Source organism: Bombus vancouverensis, chromosome 3 (assembly GCF_051014615.1).
Source record: "Bombus vancouverensis nearcticus chromosome 3, iyBomVanc1_principal, whole genome shotgun sequence".
NCBI lineage: Eukaryota > Metazoa > Arthropoda > Insecta > Hymenoptera > Apidae > Bombus > Bombus vancouverensis.
The window spans coordinates 2,257,952-2,275,198 of record NC_134913.1 but is presented as its reverse complement, the minus strand read 5'-3'; the positions used below and the strand labels follow the sequence as shown (position 1 = coordinate 2,275,198).

Sequence of the window (17,247 nt, the reverse complement as noted above, 5' to 3'; positions counted from 1 at the left end):
TACATATTTTAAACATTTTCTTTTCGATAAGATATAGGAGGGTTCCTAGAAGTCGTTGGAAATAACGTTAAACCAGTTAAACATAGTAATTATATGAGAACTTCCCTTGAAGTGTAAGATGGCCTCCATAGTTGCATATCGCATGTATCTTCGATTCCATGATTCGCGTCAGTTTCGGGTAGTTGGATTGTTACGGTATGGCTGATGTGGGTCTAAGTTTAGATGACATAATTAAAAAATCAAAATCATCAGGAATGAGAAGCAGAGGTGGAAGGTGAGACAATTTTAAAAAATCAGTAATAAATTTGACTCTATTGTGACTGCTATATTATCGATTTCTTCATAACCTTAAAAAAATGAGAGTGCAATTATCAAAAAGAAAATTTCGTTTTTAGAATATTATCTGGCAACAATTTTCAAGATTTTTCATTTCACACATAATATTGTTTTTTTAATCAATTTTTCTGTTATTTTATTGGTTCGGTAGATTTATTTCATAATTTGTGATTAATGAAAAAATACATTTTAAGTTGGAAGCTTTTCTATAGTGTTCTCAGGAATGATTAAAAATTTGTATTATTTTTTTACAGATTTTGTATATAATCGTTATTTATATATATTTTCTCATTATTTAACCTTTTGTTTATTGATATCTAACCTTAGTCTGTATAATTATTAGTATTTCAGTATAACATTGTATTACGCGAACATTTATTCTTAGAGATGCATTACAGAAATTAAATATAATGAGCATGAAAATTAACTGTCACTTTTCCATGTTCTATACAGTATCCGAAGAGGTATTAATAGGGGTGCACGTGCTAATGGTTCACTAAGAGGACGAGGTTCACAAGTTATTACTGATGCACGATTTAAAATTATACAAAAGAATCGGGAGAAACTTACAGATGCAAGAGATAAACTTGCAGAAATTGCCAAACAAAGTGATGCCAGATTAAAATTGGATAAAATCCGTGCATCACAGTTTAAGAAAATAAAATCACAGATACCTGGGATATCTCAAAAAACAGGTCGTAATGGAAGACTGTCTTTATCAACTAATAAAGTGCCTCCAATTATGCCACACACCGTAGCGTCAAATATTCCAAATAATTATATGCCACCATCCACTAGGGCAGTGGGTTATAGGTCACATTCAATTGCAGAAACTCATTACATGGGAGACATGAACATGGATTTTATTGATGGTACAAAGAAAATTGGTATACATATTTAATTTGGTTTGTAGTGATCAACGTGCAGGATTATTTAATGTCTTTCTGTATTTTAGATTATATGATGGAGTCAGCACCTTTAAGAAGAACAGTAAGTAACGAATATGCTCCTACACCACCCCCACCTCCTCCAGCTTTCAGTATTAAACCTACATCTTCATACACATGGGTAAAACCAACAAGCAGTAATGTAATAAGAATTGTACCTTCTCGTAAACCTGATGATGATCGAGAACGTGAAAGAGCAAGAGATTATAAAGTTATTGCACGTTTTCCAATGGTAATTGCTGTTACATATACTGGTATTTGTCATGTTAGTTCTTTAATTTTGGACTTTTAAATTATTCGTAATTAATGATTTCAGGCAAAACCTGCTTCTCCCTCATATAAGGAAGATTGGAGTTTTGGTACAAAGTCAAGGTATATTTTTTTATTGATTTTGTTCAAATTTATTGTAACAAACAAAATAATAAAATTTGTTACATATAATATTTGACTTATTGTTACTTTTACAGGACTATATTAGCGGAAGATGCAACGGATTCAAAGTATTACGATTCAAGAAGTCATAGAGATATTGGAGTAAAATCAAGACTAGATTCAGTTCCGAGTAAATCGCGAAATATAGGTGTTTTACCTCGATCCAAAACAAGCTCCACTTCGTCATCACAATCAACTGGTTATCGGATTGTAGTATCAAATTTACAAGCAAATGTCACTCAAGAAGATATCAAGGTATAATCAAGTCAGGAGCATTAAGCGTATTTAATTCTAGCTGAACTAAAGAAGAAATATTCGTATATTACAGGAATTATTTGAGGATGTAGGAGAATTATTAGTATCCAGATTAGTACGACCAGGTACAGCAGAAGTAATTTATAAAACATTAAAGGATGCTACTAAAGCTGTTGAAACTTATCATAATAGACAATTAGATGGACACCCTATGAAGTGTCTCCTTGTAAATCCACGACCAAAAAATAATCCAACTGGACCAGCCGTTAGGTCGCTTACAGAGTAAGTATAATATTTTGTTATTATGACGAAATACTATTATGGTAAAAGAAGATTAAGTGAGAGACTTTGTAATATTTTGTTATGACTACGAAGTTTGAGTAACGAATAAATATTTCCATTTTTATGTACCTTTATAGATCCAGGAGAAGTGTTAGTTCAAGTTATGTACAACCAAGTTTAGGAGCAGTACACCGTGCATTGTTCGATGATTCTTAATCAAATATATTTCAATTTTAATCATAAAATGCCATATATAATGGCAAAAGTTTTTATTCCAAATATTTTTAAAAGAGAAGAAAATAGAAAAGGAATCAAGAGATTAAAAGATGTGTACTGAGAGCATCTGGAGAAAGGAGTTCTGACTGGAAATTGTATTTATAAACTTTCATGTATCTTATTTTTAATCTATATTACAATTGAACGAAATTAGCTCAATAGCAAATGAATTAAATGTTGTTATAAAGGACAGACACAAGAATGCTTATTGTACATTTAATATAGTCAAATAAAACAACAAGCATTTAGGAATTTTTAATACTTCGTTGTCAATGAGATCTCGAAAATTGAAGAAAAATGTTCGCATTAGATTGGAATTAAAGTGCAAAAAGTATATACTCGTCCTTCTGAGTATTTTATAACGTAACGTAATCGTAAATAAAAGAATAGCAAAGCTATTTAAAGGATGCTGTAGAGAAAGGAATTAGATCTTATTACGATAGAATATGCTGACTATGACGAAGGTTTTATTTACTTGGCATAATAAGATGATCACAATATTGTTGTAATTTATAGCTATGAAATATAGAAGCTAATACTCTGTACATGCTATTAATGAAATGGACTATTGTGAGTTCTCTTGGAAATAGATATTAAGTTATGGGAGGAAGTTGGAGCAAGTATTTGGGATACTTGGTTGACAATTATAATTCGGCATAGTAAATGGCACATAAATAATTTTATTCCTGGTTACAACTACAATTTCTAAAGAAAAACGAACTCGCGAGGCACGACTCGATTTATTTTACTCATAAATCTCTTGCAGATATTATTGAATATATTAAAGTTATGTACCTTGGTTACCCACACACATTCACATGAAAAAACATATACAATTAAGATACAAAATACAATAAAAAATTAATGTCAAGTAGTTAGTATCTAGTACAGACGTTACTCACAATCGCTTCTCTTAGATATTCACAAGGTAGCACTGATTATCAATACTGAATAATTATTTCGGAAATAATTTAAATCATGTTCTAAGTATTTGTTTGACGTTAAATACTTAAAAAATTTGGAACTTAATCTCATTTGACTATATCTTACGTATAAAAGTTTCTTCTTCGTTTAAAGGTATCGCGTATATGAATATTTTAACTTCTACGATTATTACTCATTTTAGACCTATTTGGCAATCGAAGAACTTCTGCGTAAGACATTTCTAAACGTTTTAATCGAGCGACTTCTTCAGAAGCAGTGCTTGGTTTATAGTCTCTGTACTCGAAACTACTGTTTTGATGATCATTGTTGTTCTGTATGTACACGTTATTTGAATGCTTTCCGGAATTGGGTGATTCTTTCGTTTTATTCGCATAACTGTATCCATTACAGACGAGACTACCATTTTGATTGGCGATTGTGAAAGGTCTGAACTTTTTCTTTCCACCGCTGTTCGACTTTGGTGGAAAGGACTTGGAGTTTGTCGTCGGAACCACATCAGGCGTCGTTGGTCGCTCGTTATACGACAATTTTCTATTAGCATTTTTCTTTGAGATTTTCTTTTTATAATTAAGCGCTATACAAACTGTGCGATCCGTGTCTCGAATAATATCGTTTCTAGTTGTTGCTTGCGCAATCGTAGTTGTTTCGGTATTTTGTTCTTTAACCCCGTTCGATGAGACAGGCAATTGTACTCTGTAAGGCGGCTCAGATACGGCGGAGGAGAACATGGATGACGTGACGCTCTGATTGTCGTCCGTAGTCTCGCTTGGAACGTCCTCTTGGAGTAAAATCGGGGATTGCTGTTGAGAAGCTGTCGTACTCGTAGAATCATCCAGCAATGGTAATTTTTCTCCTTCGTCTTTGGCTTCCGCCGCTCGTTTAAGGACGCTGAATATTTCGCTGAATAATTGCCTGTATTCCGGTGTTTTCCTAAATCTACTCTCGAACGGGCTGTTATCGTCATAAATGCTGAACTTGCAATCTTCTCCGTCCGCGATAGAACAAAGGAAGGAGCCGGGCCTTCCTTCCGTTTGCGTCGCTTTATTGCTCGTCTCGTCCGAGAATCCAGAAGACGACGTCTCGGCTTCGGAGAAGTCTGTAGGTGTAGCCGAGAGTATCTTCTTACCGCATACTTCAGTTTTGGCACGTGTAGCGTTTCCACTGGCAGGTTTCGTCGGCTCTTGTTGAATCTCTGTTTCCAACGTCGGAGTATGAAAGCTGTTAAATTCACCCGACATCTCTAGTTCCTCTTGCAACGACATAGGCGTTGGTACGCTGTCCTTTCGTCGTAGAGCCGAGCGTCTTTGAACTTCTAACAAAGCTTGGTATTTTTCTACTAGCACTCTGTAGGGATTCTTCAAGTCGCTTTGTCCTTCGTGTTGTTCGTTCGTATCCTGGAAGCAAAATATAGTCGTTTTATACATAGGGATTTCGTGGCAGTGTCATAGATCTTCAGGATTAATGCAAAGTAAAATTATGAAAAATATCAGACGTAACAAAATATGTAGTGGGTAACGATATTTAACAAAATTTTCTTCCTTCAACTAAAACTTGATTTTGATATATAATAAATTAAAATAATGGAGTTTTATTAGCTTGTAGGAAAAATTGATGATGTAACGATTCATCAGCACGAAGAAAATATAGTGGAAGTTCGTTTATATAAACGGAATTGTAGTAGTGCCTAATTAAGAACTTTAACTGAGCTTCTTATTATTTAAACTAGCGTTGAGCGTTAATGACATAAGATGTGAATAGGGGCATCCTTTCCGACATTATTATGTTTTTAAGAGAAAATGCTTCGCGAAATCTCCTCATATGAATATAAAGTCTTATTAATCGAACGAAAAATCATGGGTGGTTAGGAGAAATCTTATTATAAGGACGACCTATGTCCAACTTGTATGAACCAACTTGCCCCCCGATAGTTTCATATAAACGTGGTTGTATTGCATTAAAAAAAAAACATCTACATCATTTAAAAATGCAAGGATTCTTGGATGAAAGGTACAGGAAACGCCAGATTTATAGGATGTTAAATAAAAACAACGATATTTGTTGTAAAAATGTTTTATTCAATATCATATAAATCTGGCACTTACATTGTACAATGTAATTTTAACAAATAACAAGTCGACTAGATATGCTAACAAATTGGTTCATGCTCAAAGTTGAACTAACAACTTCAGAAAGTAAATGCGGCGAAGCAAACTTAACTGTAAAAAAAAAAAAATAAATAAATAAATAATAAGCAACATCAGCAAATCCGACCTATTCGAATTTCACACGATAAAAAATTGCACATGGAAATAACTTATTCGCTAATTCGTTAATTTAACACAGTCTTTTTATTCTTTGGAAATTAAACTCTTTCTCCTCTTTTCTTTTTAAAGATATGTGTAATATCTACCTATTCCAGGGATACTAACTAGTTTCCTCATCTACTAATATTTTACACGTGTGAAAACATTTTTTCATTGATACGTGGCATTTTCCTATCATCGAAATATACGAGTAATCATGCTAGAGCCATGCTTTAATACTATCCTTGCTAACTTACGATATTAAATTCGTTATAGTTAGATTCGTAGTAATGTAAGTGCTCAGTTATAATTGTCATCGTCATGCTATTTACCAACACCATTTTCAATCAGCCTTATCGAAGAAGTCTGATAATTTTGTTATCTAACTTCAAACTTAACAATTGTTCTATATCTATCGATTTCGTCTCGAAATTTTTTAAATAATGGTACAAAATTAGGAACAGCCTAATCACAAGCCATATACATCTACAACCTAGAAGCTACAGAAAACTACAAAAAACTAGAAAATAAAAGTAACAGTTACTCAATTACAGTAGTCACCGGTATAAGGATAAATATTATACTCTGACTTTAATCTTAGTTGAATGAAAGACTTAATAATGAACAATTTCGTGAAAGTTTTGAATTAAATATCGGAATTTAATCAAAGCTAATGGCATTTTCGATTAGTACGATATGTTTGTAATTAAAGAATTGACGAAGATTTAAGCTAAATTTAGCTTTGATACGTAACTTTTGTCAGGTAGATGGCAAATAATTGTCTTTCGATAACATGTCATCTAACATGTAAAATACTCATTGTATCGAGTCTGTTTAACTTTCAATTAATTATCGTTGTCTCTACGCGCCTTCTATAGTTTAAAGCAGCTTATTACTACTTTTTGATGGCAACACTTTTCTTAAAATGAAAATTGGTATTCGGAACGGTTTCAATAACAATGGCATAATACACTCGTTTTTTATGTACCATATCGTATGGAAGAAAACAAAAATTAACGACGGTGTTTTCCATATACACGCGAAAGTTGTCCACAACAGCATACGAAATTCTTTATTCTCTTTATTTGCCTTGGATTTCTTAATCTTTGTTGGAAGTGTTTCCTAAAGCAAATAAAATTAAATTACTTTTGAATCTACTCGCGTAACTAAGAAGCTTTTACTAGATATATAGTGAAAAACAGAAGTATTGGCATGGACCAAAATTTCCTATAAAATACGGTATAAATTATAAGACATACTATCCATCTAAAATCATATCGTCGGGATATTATTTTGCGGGACGTACAAAGTGTACGAAATAAATATTGCTTGGAAAGGAGTAAAACAACGTAATTCAAGCATAGTCAGAGAGCAAAAAACAGAAAACATTTCATGCACACACATTGTCTGACACAGCAAACATTGCACAAATGAACATGAAGGTACCTGAGTAACAGATACGGTGTCACGTTGAGTGTCATTTATGAGTGATTCAGCCATGCTAATGTCATCGTATTCTTCCTGGTTCAACATTATAGAGAGTTCGTCGTGTGTTTTAGATTCCATTCCGCGTAAACATCGTCCACATAGTTGGCCTCGTCTGTAAAAAGATGACAATTTTTCATTACGGAAATCGTACCAATGATTTTTCCCTGAATCCGTAAAAAGATCAATAGGTAGAGTAATCGGCTAAACTAAGAATAATTTATGATCGCGTATGTCATAGCTGTGTACGTTAAACGGTTAAGAAAATAAGAAACGCGTTAAAATATTCAAATGCTTTTGAATATAAGATGTCTTACATAGGGGAAACAATAATATGAAAGATTTATTAATACCGGAAATATTTTACAAAGAATCTTTTACGTTCCATCACTTGGAAACTTTTCAATCGAAAATGTTTTCTATGACACCCACCTAACTTCTTCCAGCGTGTTTATTTCTTCTTGAAGATTTTTTACGTCTTGTGCTTTACCCCGCAAAACGTTCAACTGTTCTTCTAATGTAGTATTTTCCTGCAATACAGTAGTTAATTGTTGTTCGAGCTCAGCGACTTTCTTTTGCTCCCTTGTTCTTTGACTTCGCGCTTCCTGCACCTGCCTCAGCAATTCGGTAACTTCTTCCTCGTTTGTTGAAGCTGTTGTATGAAATTGCCGAACGTTCGAGTCAATGATAGCTTCTTGGAAAGGTCTTTGGCCACGTGAGGCAGCGCTCTGAAAAATATTTCCACGTTTCAATTTGATAAATACCTACTGCGCTCATTCATGTCGAATAATATCTATAATAATAGTTCTATAGTATATTAATAATATGTACTATCCTTGGTAATTTATCGCAAGCTATAAGTAACTGTACCTAGAGTATTGAAATTTATCTATCGCATAGTTTTCAAAGAGGCTTATAATTCTTCTGTAAATAACAACAAAAATTTTGCCAATACAATTTTTTGCTAACTGAATGTTGAAACGTTTAGTCAAACAGATGAAATTGAAATTTTACCGTTCACAGCGTAGTCTCAAATACAAAATAACCGATAATTATAGAACTTATCCGAGATCCTGCAAAATGAATTCTATGAATATTAATAACCTGTTGTATGCTGCCACCCTGCATGGCCGGTGCTTTCCATACAAAGGTCTGTGTTTGTGCGGTGTTCGTCGATTGACTCGCAGTCTGTTGCCGAAGTATACTTTCATGTTGCTCGTTTATCTCGTCGATTTTCTTCTGGAATTCCTCGCACCGAGCTTCCAAGTTCTCGATTGTTAAACACTGGCTGTTAACAAATTACGAGAAGCGTTTATTAATTACATAACATTCAACCATACCATTCAGCTTCTGATATTGATAATTTAAATCTATCAATAGTCGTACACATATCGTTTTAATTAAATGATTATAATTAACTGTTTTATTAAAAGCATGCCATTCTAATAATATTTGATAATTCGATAGTTCTAACGTTAGTCGATTAATTAGTTGAATATTTTTAACTTTTTAAAACTTTAAACTTATTAAATATTTAAAACTTTTCTCTAAAAGTAAGTAAGTGAAAGGAAATTGAGTAACAGTAAATTTTCATACCTTTTGATTAGCTTTTTGTCACTTGTGTTCTCAATCACGAGACGGTGATTTGCACGTTCCAAATCCTGGATGCTGACTTCGAGTTGCTCATAAATTTTCAATCGTGAGTCGTTTACCTCCCTCAATGCAGCTGTTTGTTTTTTCATATACTAGAGAAGCATATTTCAATGTAAATAAATGGCTCTCGCGATTAGCATAAATTCTCGACAACGTTGTAACTATTGAAAAGTTACCTCTATTTCTTGCGCTTGTTCCTCAACGGTGGACTGGTGTGTTTTGATAATGTTTTCTAATTCCTTGTTCCGTTCTAAAAGTGTTTTGCCGAGTTCTGCAGCCAATTGCAAGTCTGAAATAAATTCCCAATTAGAGATTTCTCGGAAATTTCACGTAAAACTTTTATATTATGTATAGATAACAGATTTTTATACATTTGTAGGATATTTAAAGATTAAAAAAATTCGCTTTTCCAATTATATTTTACGGATAATCATATTTGAACGGTACGAGAAATTTAATAAAAAAAAAAAAAAAAATGCAGACTTTTCATATTTGCGATTATACGAATTTATACGTACATTAACGCGCGTTCAAATAAAACGAATCGTTATACAGCGAATATCTGGAAAATTTCTCCCATATCCATTAAACATGATTTTACACACATTCCATGTAATATTCCCAACGATCATTAAAAAGACAAACGTTTCTTCTCTTAATCTACCAGTATACTCCACTATATCGATTCATTTGGAAATTTATAAAAGAATAAATGGAATAAGGAATTAATTTCCTTGTCCTTGAAAGGTTTCCCGCCAATAGCGATCGGTGATCACACATCACAATTATTACGTGTATAATATCTTACGGTATAATATAGTACGATAAAGAACGACAAGTGTTGCTGATATAAATAACAGTTACGCCTGAGACATTGAATTTCTTGATTTCGCCTGTGGCAAAGCTCCTGTGCCTGATGATAATAATAATAAAAGTATCATGCGCGTGCAAACGTCGCGTCGGTTCGTCGTTAATTTACGTGTATGTAATTAATTACAATAGGGTCGATCGTAATAGCGATCCAATCTATAATTAAGCTCCGACCGAGCTCCTCTCGCTTGTTAACGATGACAAAACGATCGCGTGACAAAAGATCGAGCCTGGAGTTTCGAATGATTCGAAACGATTGTAAATCGAAAGGATAACGCCGTGGATGTTCCGTACAGTTGAACTTGACGGCGAGTGTTCTGCTTCGTTGCATTTCCTCGATCTAAAACTGACGACCTCCAGCGAGCCTAAAGGCAAGGAACAAACGGCGTTCTAGCTAGGGCTAAGGACCTTCGTGGTGAGGAAACGAGCCAACTACCGTTTTTTCCTTCCCATCCTCAGCTGTCATTAATGTCCCTCGATTCACTTGAACAACGTACAACGACAAATGCCATTCTCTTCCCCTTTTTCCCAATTCGCACACGCTTTACACGCGTAATGGGAAATCTCACGACGATAATTGTAGCTGTAATGTGACGCTGCTTATTTTTTTATTGCACCTTGTAATTTTGCGTTATTGTTGCGCTTCCATCTTTGCGCAGATTATAAATTATTCATGTTCGTAAACTATGTAATTCGTGTTTGAAAGAAAGATGCAAATGTGTTGCGAGGTTTTATGACACGAATATTTCATTCGAATTGGTCTTGTTTAAAAATTGTTTAAGTCCATACGAAGACGATAGAAAAAATAATCTACGTGTTTGCTCAAGGACGTGTAAATCATTTATTTCATCCATCCAGTGGACATAAATTACGATACGAACTTCCGTAGAATGGCAGTAAAACTGGTAATTTCATTGCATTTTATTTATTCAAACGAAATTTTAATTAATGCCCGAGTAATTGAACTTTGTTCGCTGAATTCTCTTATCTAAATTGTGAACTCCTATTATGCGTATAAAAAATAATAGGCGGGAAAATTCGCGAACTCTTATTGTACGAACTCCAGTTATGTGAACTGCTTGTCCTGGCGGACAGGTTCAGACAAATGGAATTCTTCTGTATTCCGCAGAAGCTTATACCGCACTTTGGCATGCGCTAGATAAATAAAATAAGCGATTGATACCTGTTATCAAGTTTTTAAGACAACACCGAGATACGTTACTCTGCTATTATTTGATTTTTGAAAATATTTTACGGAATTTGGATAATACCACTGGATTATGTACCCGATAAAAATTCACATCTCTAAGTTTTCTTTTTCAAGGATGAATTAAAATATAGTTTGCGAACATAGATAATTTATAGTACAAGGTAAATGGCAATCACTTTGAAAGAAGAGATATATCGTATACACATCGTTAGCACTGTCATTGACGTGATATCTTGCTCATAAATGACGAAACGATTTAATCGACTGCATAGCGGATATTTTAGAATTCAAGTTTAACGAGCATGCTGTCACGTTTGACTCGAAAGTTCTGACATTAGATAGAAAAACGTAGTTTTCCGTTATTCCCGCACTTCCGCAAATTCGTCTCCCTAAACTCATTCAGAGTCAATTCGCCGCGCAAACGCTCCAACACGAGGCCACTGTTCCAAGAACTTTGACATCACGAAAATGATTTTCCATTTTGGTATACCTTGCGGATTTTCAAGATACGACAGCTCGACGGAGTAATCCCAACAATCGAAGGAATTTAGCGGCGTCTGCGGATCGCAGACTACGTTATGTCTGCTCATCTTTCTAAGCTCCAGAATCCTGAAAGATGACCCGAACTTCCACTTTTTCTCCTAACACTAGTAACTCGCTAAACGTTCCTCAACGTCACTTTCAACGTATCTTACGAACTGTTCTTCAACACGCACTAAACGAACAAGATTTTCACTTGGTCCATCCAGATGATACGATTCGCGAACGAACGTTCCACGCGGAGGAGTCGGGTTATCGACCACAACCGGTTCCAACGAAGGTAGCCGGTCTTCTGTGAATTGCTAGGTAGCCGAGGAACGTGTGCAGCCTAAACGTCGAGTGCCCATCCACTGCTAACTTGCCTCCCTCTCTTCACCTTTATTCCCCTATCCCCTCTCTACTCAGTCCTCTCGCCAACTCTTTCCTTCCCTTCTCCCTCTCTCTTGTTCTTTTTCACCTGGTGCAATTCCCTTCTGGCGATGGCGAGCATCTTTCCTCGGGTACTGCCTCCCTCGGGTACTCTCACTCCGCGTGGCCACCTCTTTTTCCTTTCCCTTCTTCCCATTCCGTGAACGCGTATCTGTTTCTCTACCGGGTATACACCTCTTGATACACGTGCAAACTGTCCCACTTATGCTACCTTTATTTCAAACGATCAACGTCCATCACGGCATTGTTATTTGGGCACATAGATATTTCGTTTATAACTGGCGTGTTTGTCAGCCAGGTCTCCATCTCGACTCTGATCGTCAGCGGTAACACGCTACGTAAGTACGCAATTGAAATTTTCGGCAATTCGGGCAATTTCGAGAACGCGCGAATAAATAAAATTGAATGTCGAAATTATGTAAACATATCTTTTACGTTACGAGGTAGCGCGGTAATTAGTGGCAAATTCTCCGCACTGGAAATTCCAGTTGTGTCGAGATTTTTGTTTTTCGGTGAACTTTGAATCTTTTCCGAGGTATTCTTACGTGACCAATTCGTATAAATATTTGATTAAGAAAACAAGCGAAGTATCAAATGTCGGATAATCAACGGCATTCTCGTTTTAATCAGAGTGTACAGCACGATTCGAAGATCGCAAACGAATCGGTAGAAGAGCAGCTCCTTAGCCGTACGAAGCTCGCGGATAAATAAATATACTTTTTGTAGGCGGAAAAGCGTAAAATTAACCATCGAACACGTGGCGCGTTACACAATGAATCGCGGCAAGACCGTCGAGTCGCATCTCGTTTGATCGCAAGACGCGAAACCTCTTTCCCGGCAGTCGTGGAAACCACTTGCTCGTGGTATTTCGATTTAAATAACCCCTGGTGACCTCGAGCCCGCCGCTGAATCGATTCTCCTGCCGAATACTTTCTCCTGGGAATGCCTCGCGAAACATTATTAATCTCTTCATCGGCCGAAATAAAAGAAAGGAGGCTATTGTTGGCGTGGACCCGAGAGCCTCGCAGAAGGCGTAGCAACCGCACAGGTGCACCTATACGTGTACAGAGCGGCGACCTTTCCAGAGCACAGAGGAATACTGCGTGGCGCGTGAAACCGCTTTGAAAATATTACCGATATTAAGTAGAGTATGTACGTCAGCTGACTGGATCATTATCGCTCTACCACACCCTGTACGCGAGCATGCCGCGTGTAGAGTCGAGTTTTATAAAGCAACAACAAAGCACGTGGCATGTCTTGCTGTAAAACGTAATTTCACACTTGGGTTTAGCGGGCGGCCGGCACGAGTGTGGGAAATAGTCGGCGGATACAGGTCAAATCGTATATCAACGATCTCCAACGATTTCCATACCTCTTCTATCCTTGTTATTTTATCGCGCGCTTTTCAAATTTAAGCGCGCCGCGTTCTTCGTTACGCTCCGCTTTATTCCCTTTTGTTTCGATAATACGAAAAAACGTTGCACACTGTTAGAATATTTAAGTCTTCTATTCCTATAAGCACCCACAGTTACCACCTTTGATTTATCCTGTAACAAAAGCGTATTTGCAGCTTGCCTGCAGGTGCTTATCGAAGGGTTAAACGAAAGTACGTATTCCAGTCGTATTTCACGAAACTAATGGCGCGTTGCCGCGAAACTATTCCGTTTTCACTTATTGTTCAAATAAAGCGACGCGTAAAAAATTTGCCATTGGCTTAAACGAATCATCCGCTCCTGCGACCCGTTGAAATACGTGGGTTTCTTTCCCATCATTGTGCCGAACAGGGCATAAAGCACACACGCGACATTCTAGGACTATTTCTCTCGAAGATGCTCGCACCGTAAATTCCACAGGTCTCCGTTGTTCTGGATATCGTTGTTTATTTTCGCGTACGTTCGCAGGTGCGTGCAGTTTGAGCAAAACTCGAGAGAAACAGTCTCTTTCGCTCTGCGATTCTTTTTACGGCAACACGACCTTCGCGGACGAAATTTTTCGCGAAGAATGTCTGATAAAAACAGATATCGTGAAATTCATTCGACGTATAAATCTGTAAAACAGATACGATTCCTTGTAAGATATAACTGTCGAATTAAAAATTTAAGTATTTAATTTTCAACGTGAGTAGTCATTTTTGTAAGACAGTAATTTTTAACCCTTTTCTCTAATAATCGAAGCAAAATCAAATAGACACACGATCGCATTTAATTTCTCATATAACCATCATAGTATTCACGTAATTATCGTAATTATGCGACGTTATACGTTTAAAACACGATATATACGGACTCGTATAATTTTTGTGAAATTTAAATAATAATTATTATACGGTACCTTCATTCATCATTATCTGCAAACTTGTCCCTTACAAAAAGTTGGTTCAACAGGTTTAACGACTTATTAAATGTAGTATCTGCTTCCACTTTCTACATTCTATATACATATATTACCATCATTATCTTCCTGTATTCGGTTCTTCTAGCACGAGCATCTAAGATACCTTCACCTTTGCTTAGAAGGCAAGAAAAAGCAATAACAGAAAATTCTTTTATTCGAAGGGGCAAATATCCTGGTGAACGAAGATTTCTATTTGCATTTTATTCTAATTTCTCTTCTGGCATCATTAACAAAAAATAAGACGTTTCGAATTTCAATTACTCGTCTCTGTACGAGCTGTGAAATTACTAGATACGTCCAAGAATGAGCAGTCCGAACTGGTCTTCCGTGGTTAACGGAATAAATTATTTCGATTACTTTGATATCAACTTCGGCGTGAAATCAAAGAAGGAAAAAGGAAAAGAAGGTAATCTAACGCTTCATTCATAAACGAGGCGCGAGAGCGTTGTACCTATTCTCCGAGAAATCTCTTCTTCTCACGAGCCAGAAATTATAAAAACAATGCGTAATAATGCACGATCTTATCTAATGTAACCCGTCAAAAACCTAAATAATTCGTGACAAGCGGTATATGTAAGCAACTTACATGCACGTATACGATATGTGCGAAGAAAGCTCGGTCGAAAGCAAATAACGAAAGTCAGCAGAAAGCAGAAGAGCCTGTTTCGTCGTTTCGATGGACACGCGACAATCCTTCGAGTCGTAAGCATAATGGCGAAAATGATACTTATCTTAATTGCAGTCAATTAATATCCGGAAGCCGAGCGAACGCCGATAGAGATACGTGTAATAAGTTGCAGGCTTTATTAGCGCGCTGTATCTAACGAGATAATCCGCGGGATATCTCATTTGGTTTCTGACACGCTGTTTCGTTGAAAATCAACCAATCACTGCTTTGATTGGTATAATATAAAGTTGTTTGTTGACGTTGGAATTGATACCGTATCGATATTCGTCGATAAATTCTCGCAAAATTGAACTGTTACTGTCGATAACATTTTAAAAGCCACAGGCCACGAGTTCTTCGACTGTTTTCATTATACAGGTTTAATCGTTACGAGTTAATAGTTAACGCAATATTGTTGATTAATAAAAGAGTCGAGTTTTACAAATTACTGGACGTTTTGAGAATCATTTCCGACTGAAAAATCGTTACTCGGTCCGAATATTCGAATATCGAGCTGTTTGAAACTTTATGGAATATCTATTCCATCGCTATCTGCACTCGATTGGAAATCATTAATCCGAAAGGGGACAAGTCAAGAGAAACATGAACACGCTGTAACTCGCTTTCAAACTATGTGCAAATTTATGCGCATTAATTCGAATCGATAAAACGCGGCTTTACAACACTACGCTTCTGGTACTTTCATAAAACCGCGCATTAGCGTTTCGCGCCTAAGCTTGCTGCAATAACATTAACATCCTCGAACCTTATTGACATAGTAAAAGACTGGTCGAGGTGTTGTTGCAGTGCTGAAAATGATTTGAAAAGAAAAGCATACCGATAATAAATTCTTTTATATATATGCTGTTCGTGCTTAGGAAACTCTTTTAGTGAGAGAAAAACACGATTCGCTGCAAATCGACGCAAAGAACGCAGCAGGATTGAACTGCGGAATTAATGAATCGAACCGCTATGACAGATGTTCTATATGATTTAGTTTGTCGTGGCGGCTGATGGAATTGGAAAGGAATGTCGCGTTACACGTTTGAAGATTACGCAAGAGCGTGAGAAATGACTAAATAATACCAACTGTCGTAACTTAATGATATATATAAAAACAATAAAAGATTAAGAAAAACCTGTAACGATACAAATGATTGTTATATTTTCATTTGTTTAATCATATTCGTGAAAGCACATAAATATATCTGCGATCTAGCAACGAGACAAAGCATTCAAGAATATAATTATTATCAATTCAGCATTTCAACAATCGAATTCGATAAGAGATCTTGACTCACCACAAACGTGAGCAACTATTTATTAAAGTCTATCAGCGTATCGTTTTAATTACGAATTATGAAAAAAATCCTATTAGAGGTATTTAACTGTATCTAATTATATAGGTATAATAGGAATTCGTATCTTCGAGCGATCGATCTACTGACAATGTAACCATGTAGGGATGTAGCAAATGCAAAAACATTCTATTTTCTAATGGTTTACGACGATGTAATTACACCTTCGAAAGCGTGTTTCTTATGTGTACGTGCAGGTACGTACACACGTGGACACACAAATGTGGATGATAATTTAGGAAGAAGCTTGTTCATGCACCTAGCGAACGGCGTTACGTGAAAATTACTGTCCTGACGATAAATACTGAATGGCTAGTTTCACATCCTTAGGGCTTCGATGTCTCAAGAAACTTCCGTACTAGAAACGGATATTTTATTTGTCAAGTTTCATGCGAATTTAATTAAAGACAATGGATAATTTCGAAGAAAATTACATTCTACGCGGTGGAATAATGCTGGACCCATCTATCGAAAATGAATCTGTGGAAATTACGTTGGACGTTAGACATCAGAGAAAAAAATTTGAGTGAAAAAAATTAATTGAACACTTGGAACGATAAACAATGTAAGTACCGTCAGAAAGCGAAGATTTCTAATAGATATGTGTTTATAATATTTATTACCAAATGCTGTGGATTTTCAGTGATCAGCACATTTACAAAATTTAGTTAAATCTACTTCTTTACACGCTGTACTTTTTTTTTTTACTTTCACAAGTAACATTCAATGTTAATATCCAAAGACGAACATCGAGTCTATATTAGGCACTCTGCGTTTTTCATCGACATTTAAGGAGATCAGCGAGGAATATTGTATTCCAAAACGCTAGAACAATACGATACGGGAAAATACTTGCATTGTTTTA

The 17,247-nt window shown here is 35.9% G+C and overlaps 2 protein-coding genes across 5 annotated transcripts in view; one reads left to right on the top strand and one right to left on the bottom strand.

Annotated features, from left to right (window-relative positions):
• Nucleotides 1-108: 108 nt before the first annotated feature.
• On the top strand, nucleotides 109-2,497 carry LOC117164143 (uncharacterized). 2 transcript variants are annotated; one of them, XM_033347009.2, is made up of 7 exons: nucleotides 109-274; nucleotides 790-1,223; nucleotides 1,292-1,515; nucleotides 1,600-1,655; nucleotides 1,751-1,970; nucleotides 2,044-2,252; nucleotides 2,390-2,497. In XM_033347009.2, exons 1-7 carry the CDS (start codon nucleotides 198-200, stop codon nucleotides 2,466-2,468), a joined length of 1,299 nt encoding a protein of 432 aa, XP_033202900.1. In that variant the 5' UTR covers nucleotides 109-197; the 3' UTR covers nucleotides 2,469-2,497. The 2 variants fall into 2 exon arrangements, with proteins under 2 accessions (XP_033202900.1, XP_033202901.1); XM_033347010.2 differs by having other exon boundaries at nucleotides 110-274; nucleotides 790-1,208.
• A 691-nt stretch (nucleotides 2,498-3,188) lies between these two features.
• The window catches only part of centrocortin (cerebellar degeneration-related protein 2-like), a 51,918-nt gene continuing 37,859 nt past the window's right edge, over nucleotides 3,189-17,247 (bottom strand). For 2 of the 3 annotated variants that reach the window (XM_033346995.2, XM_033346994.2), the window contains exons 2-7: nucleotides 9,091-9,203; nucleotides 8,858-9,006; nucleotides 8,366-8,549; nucleotides 7,694-7,989; nucleotides 7,223-7,376; nucleotides 3,189-4,867 (exon numbers count right to left, since the gene is read on the bottom strand). In XM_033346995.2, the coding sequence (XP_033202886.1) occupies nucleotides 3,626-4,867; nucleotides 7,223-7,376; nucleotides 7,694-7,989; nucleotides 8,366-8,549; nucleotides 8,858-9,006; nucleotides 9,091-9,203 (2,138 nt within the window). In that variant the 3' untranslated portion in view covers nucleotides 3,189-3,625. Of the gene's footprint in view, nucleotides 4,868-7,222; nucleotides 7,377-7,693; nucleotides 7,990-8,365; nucleotides 8,550-8,857; nucleotides 9,007-9,090; nucleotides 9,204-11,484; nucleotides 11,921-17,247 lie in introns of those variants that run through there. The other variant, XM_033346993.2, reaches the window with a different exon arrangement.

Bases quoted from the DNA above. Each gene is read 5' to 3' on its own strand.
- LOC117164143 (XM_033347009.2), top strand. From the start codon at position 198: ATGGCTGATGTGGGTCTAAGTTTAGATGACATAATTAAAAAATCAAAA. The intron at 275-789 runs GTGAGACAATTT...TGTTCTATACAG, and splicing joins ATGAGAAGCAGAGGTGGAAG to TATCCGAAGAGGTATTAATA. The intron at 1,224-1,291 runs GTATACATATTT...TCTGTATTTTAG, and splicing joins TGATGGTACAAAGAAAATTG to ATTATATGATGGAGTCAGCA.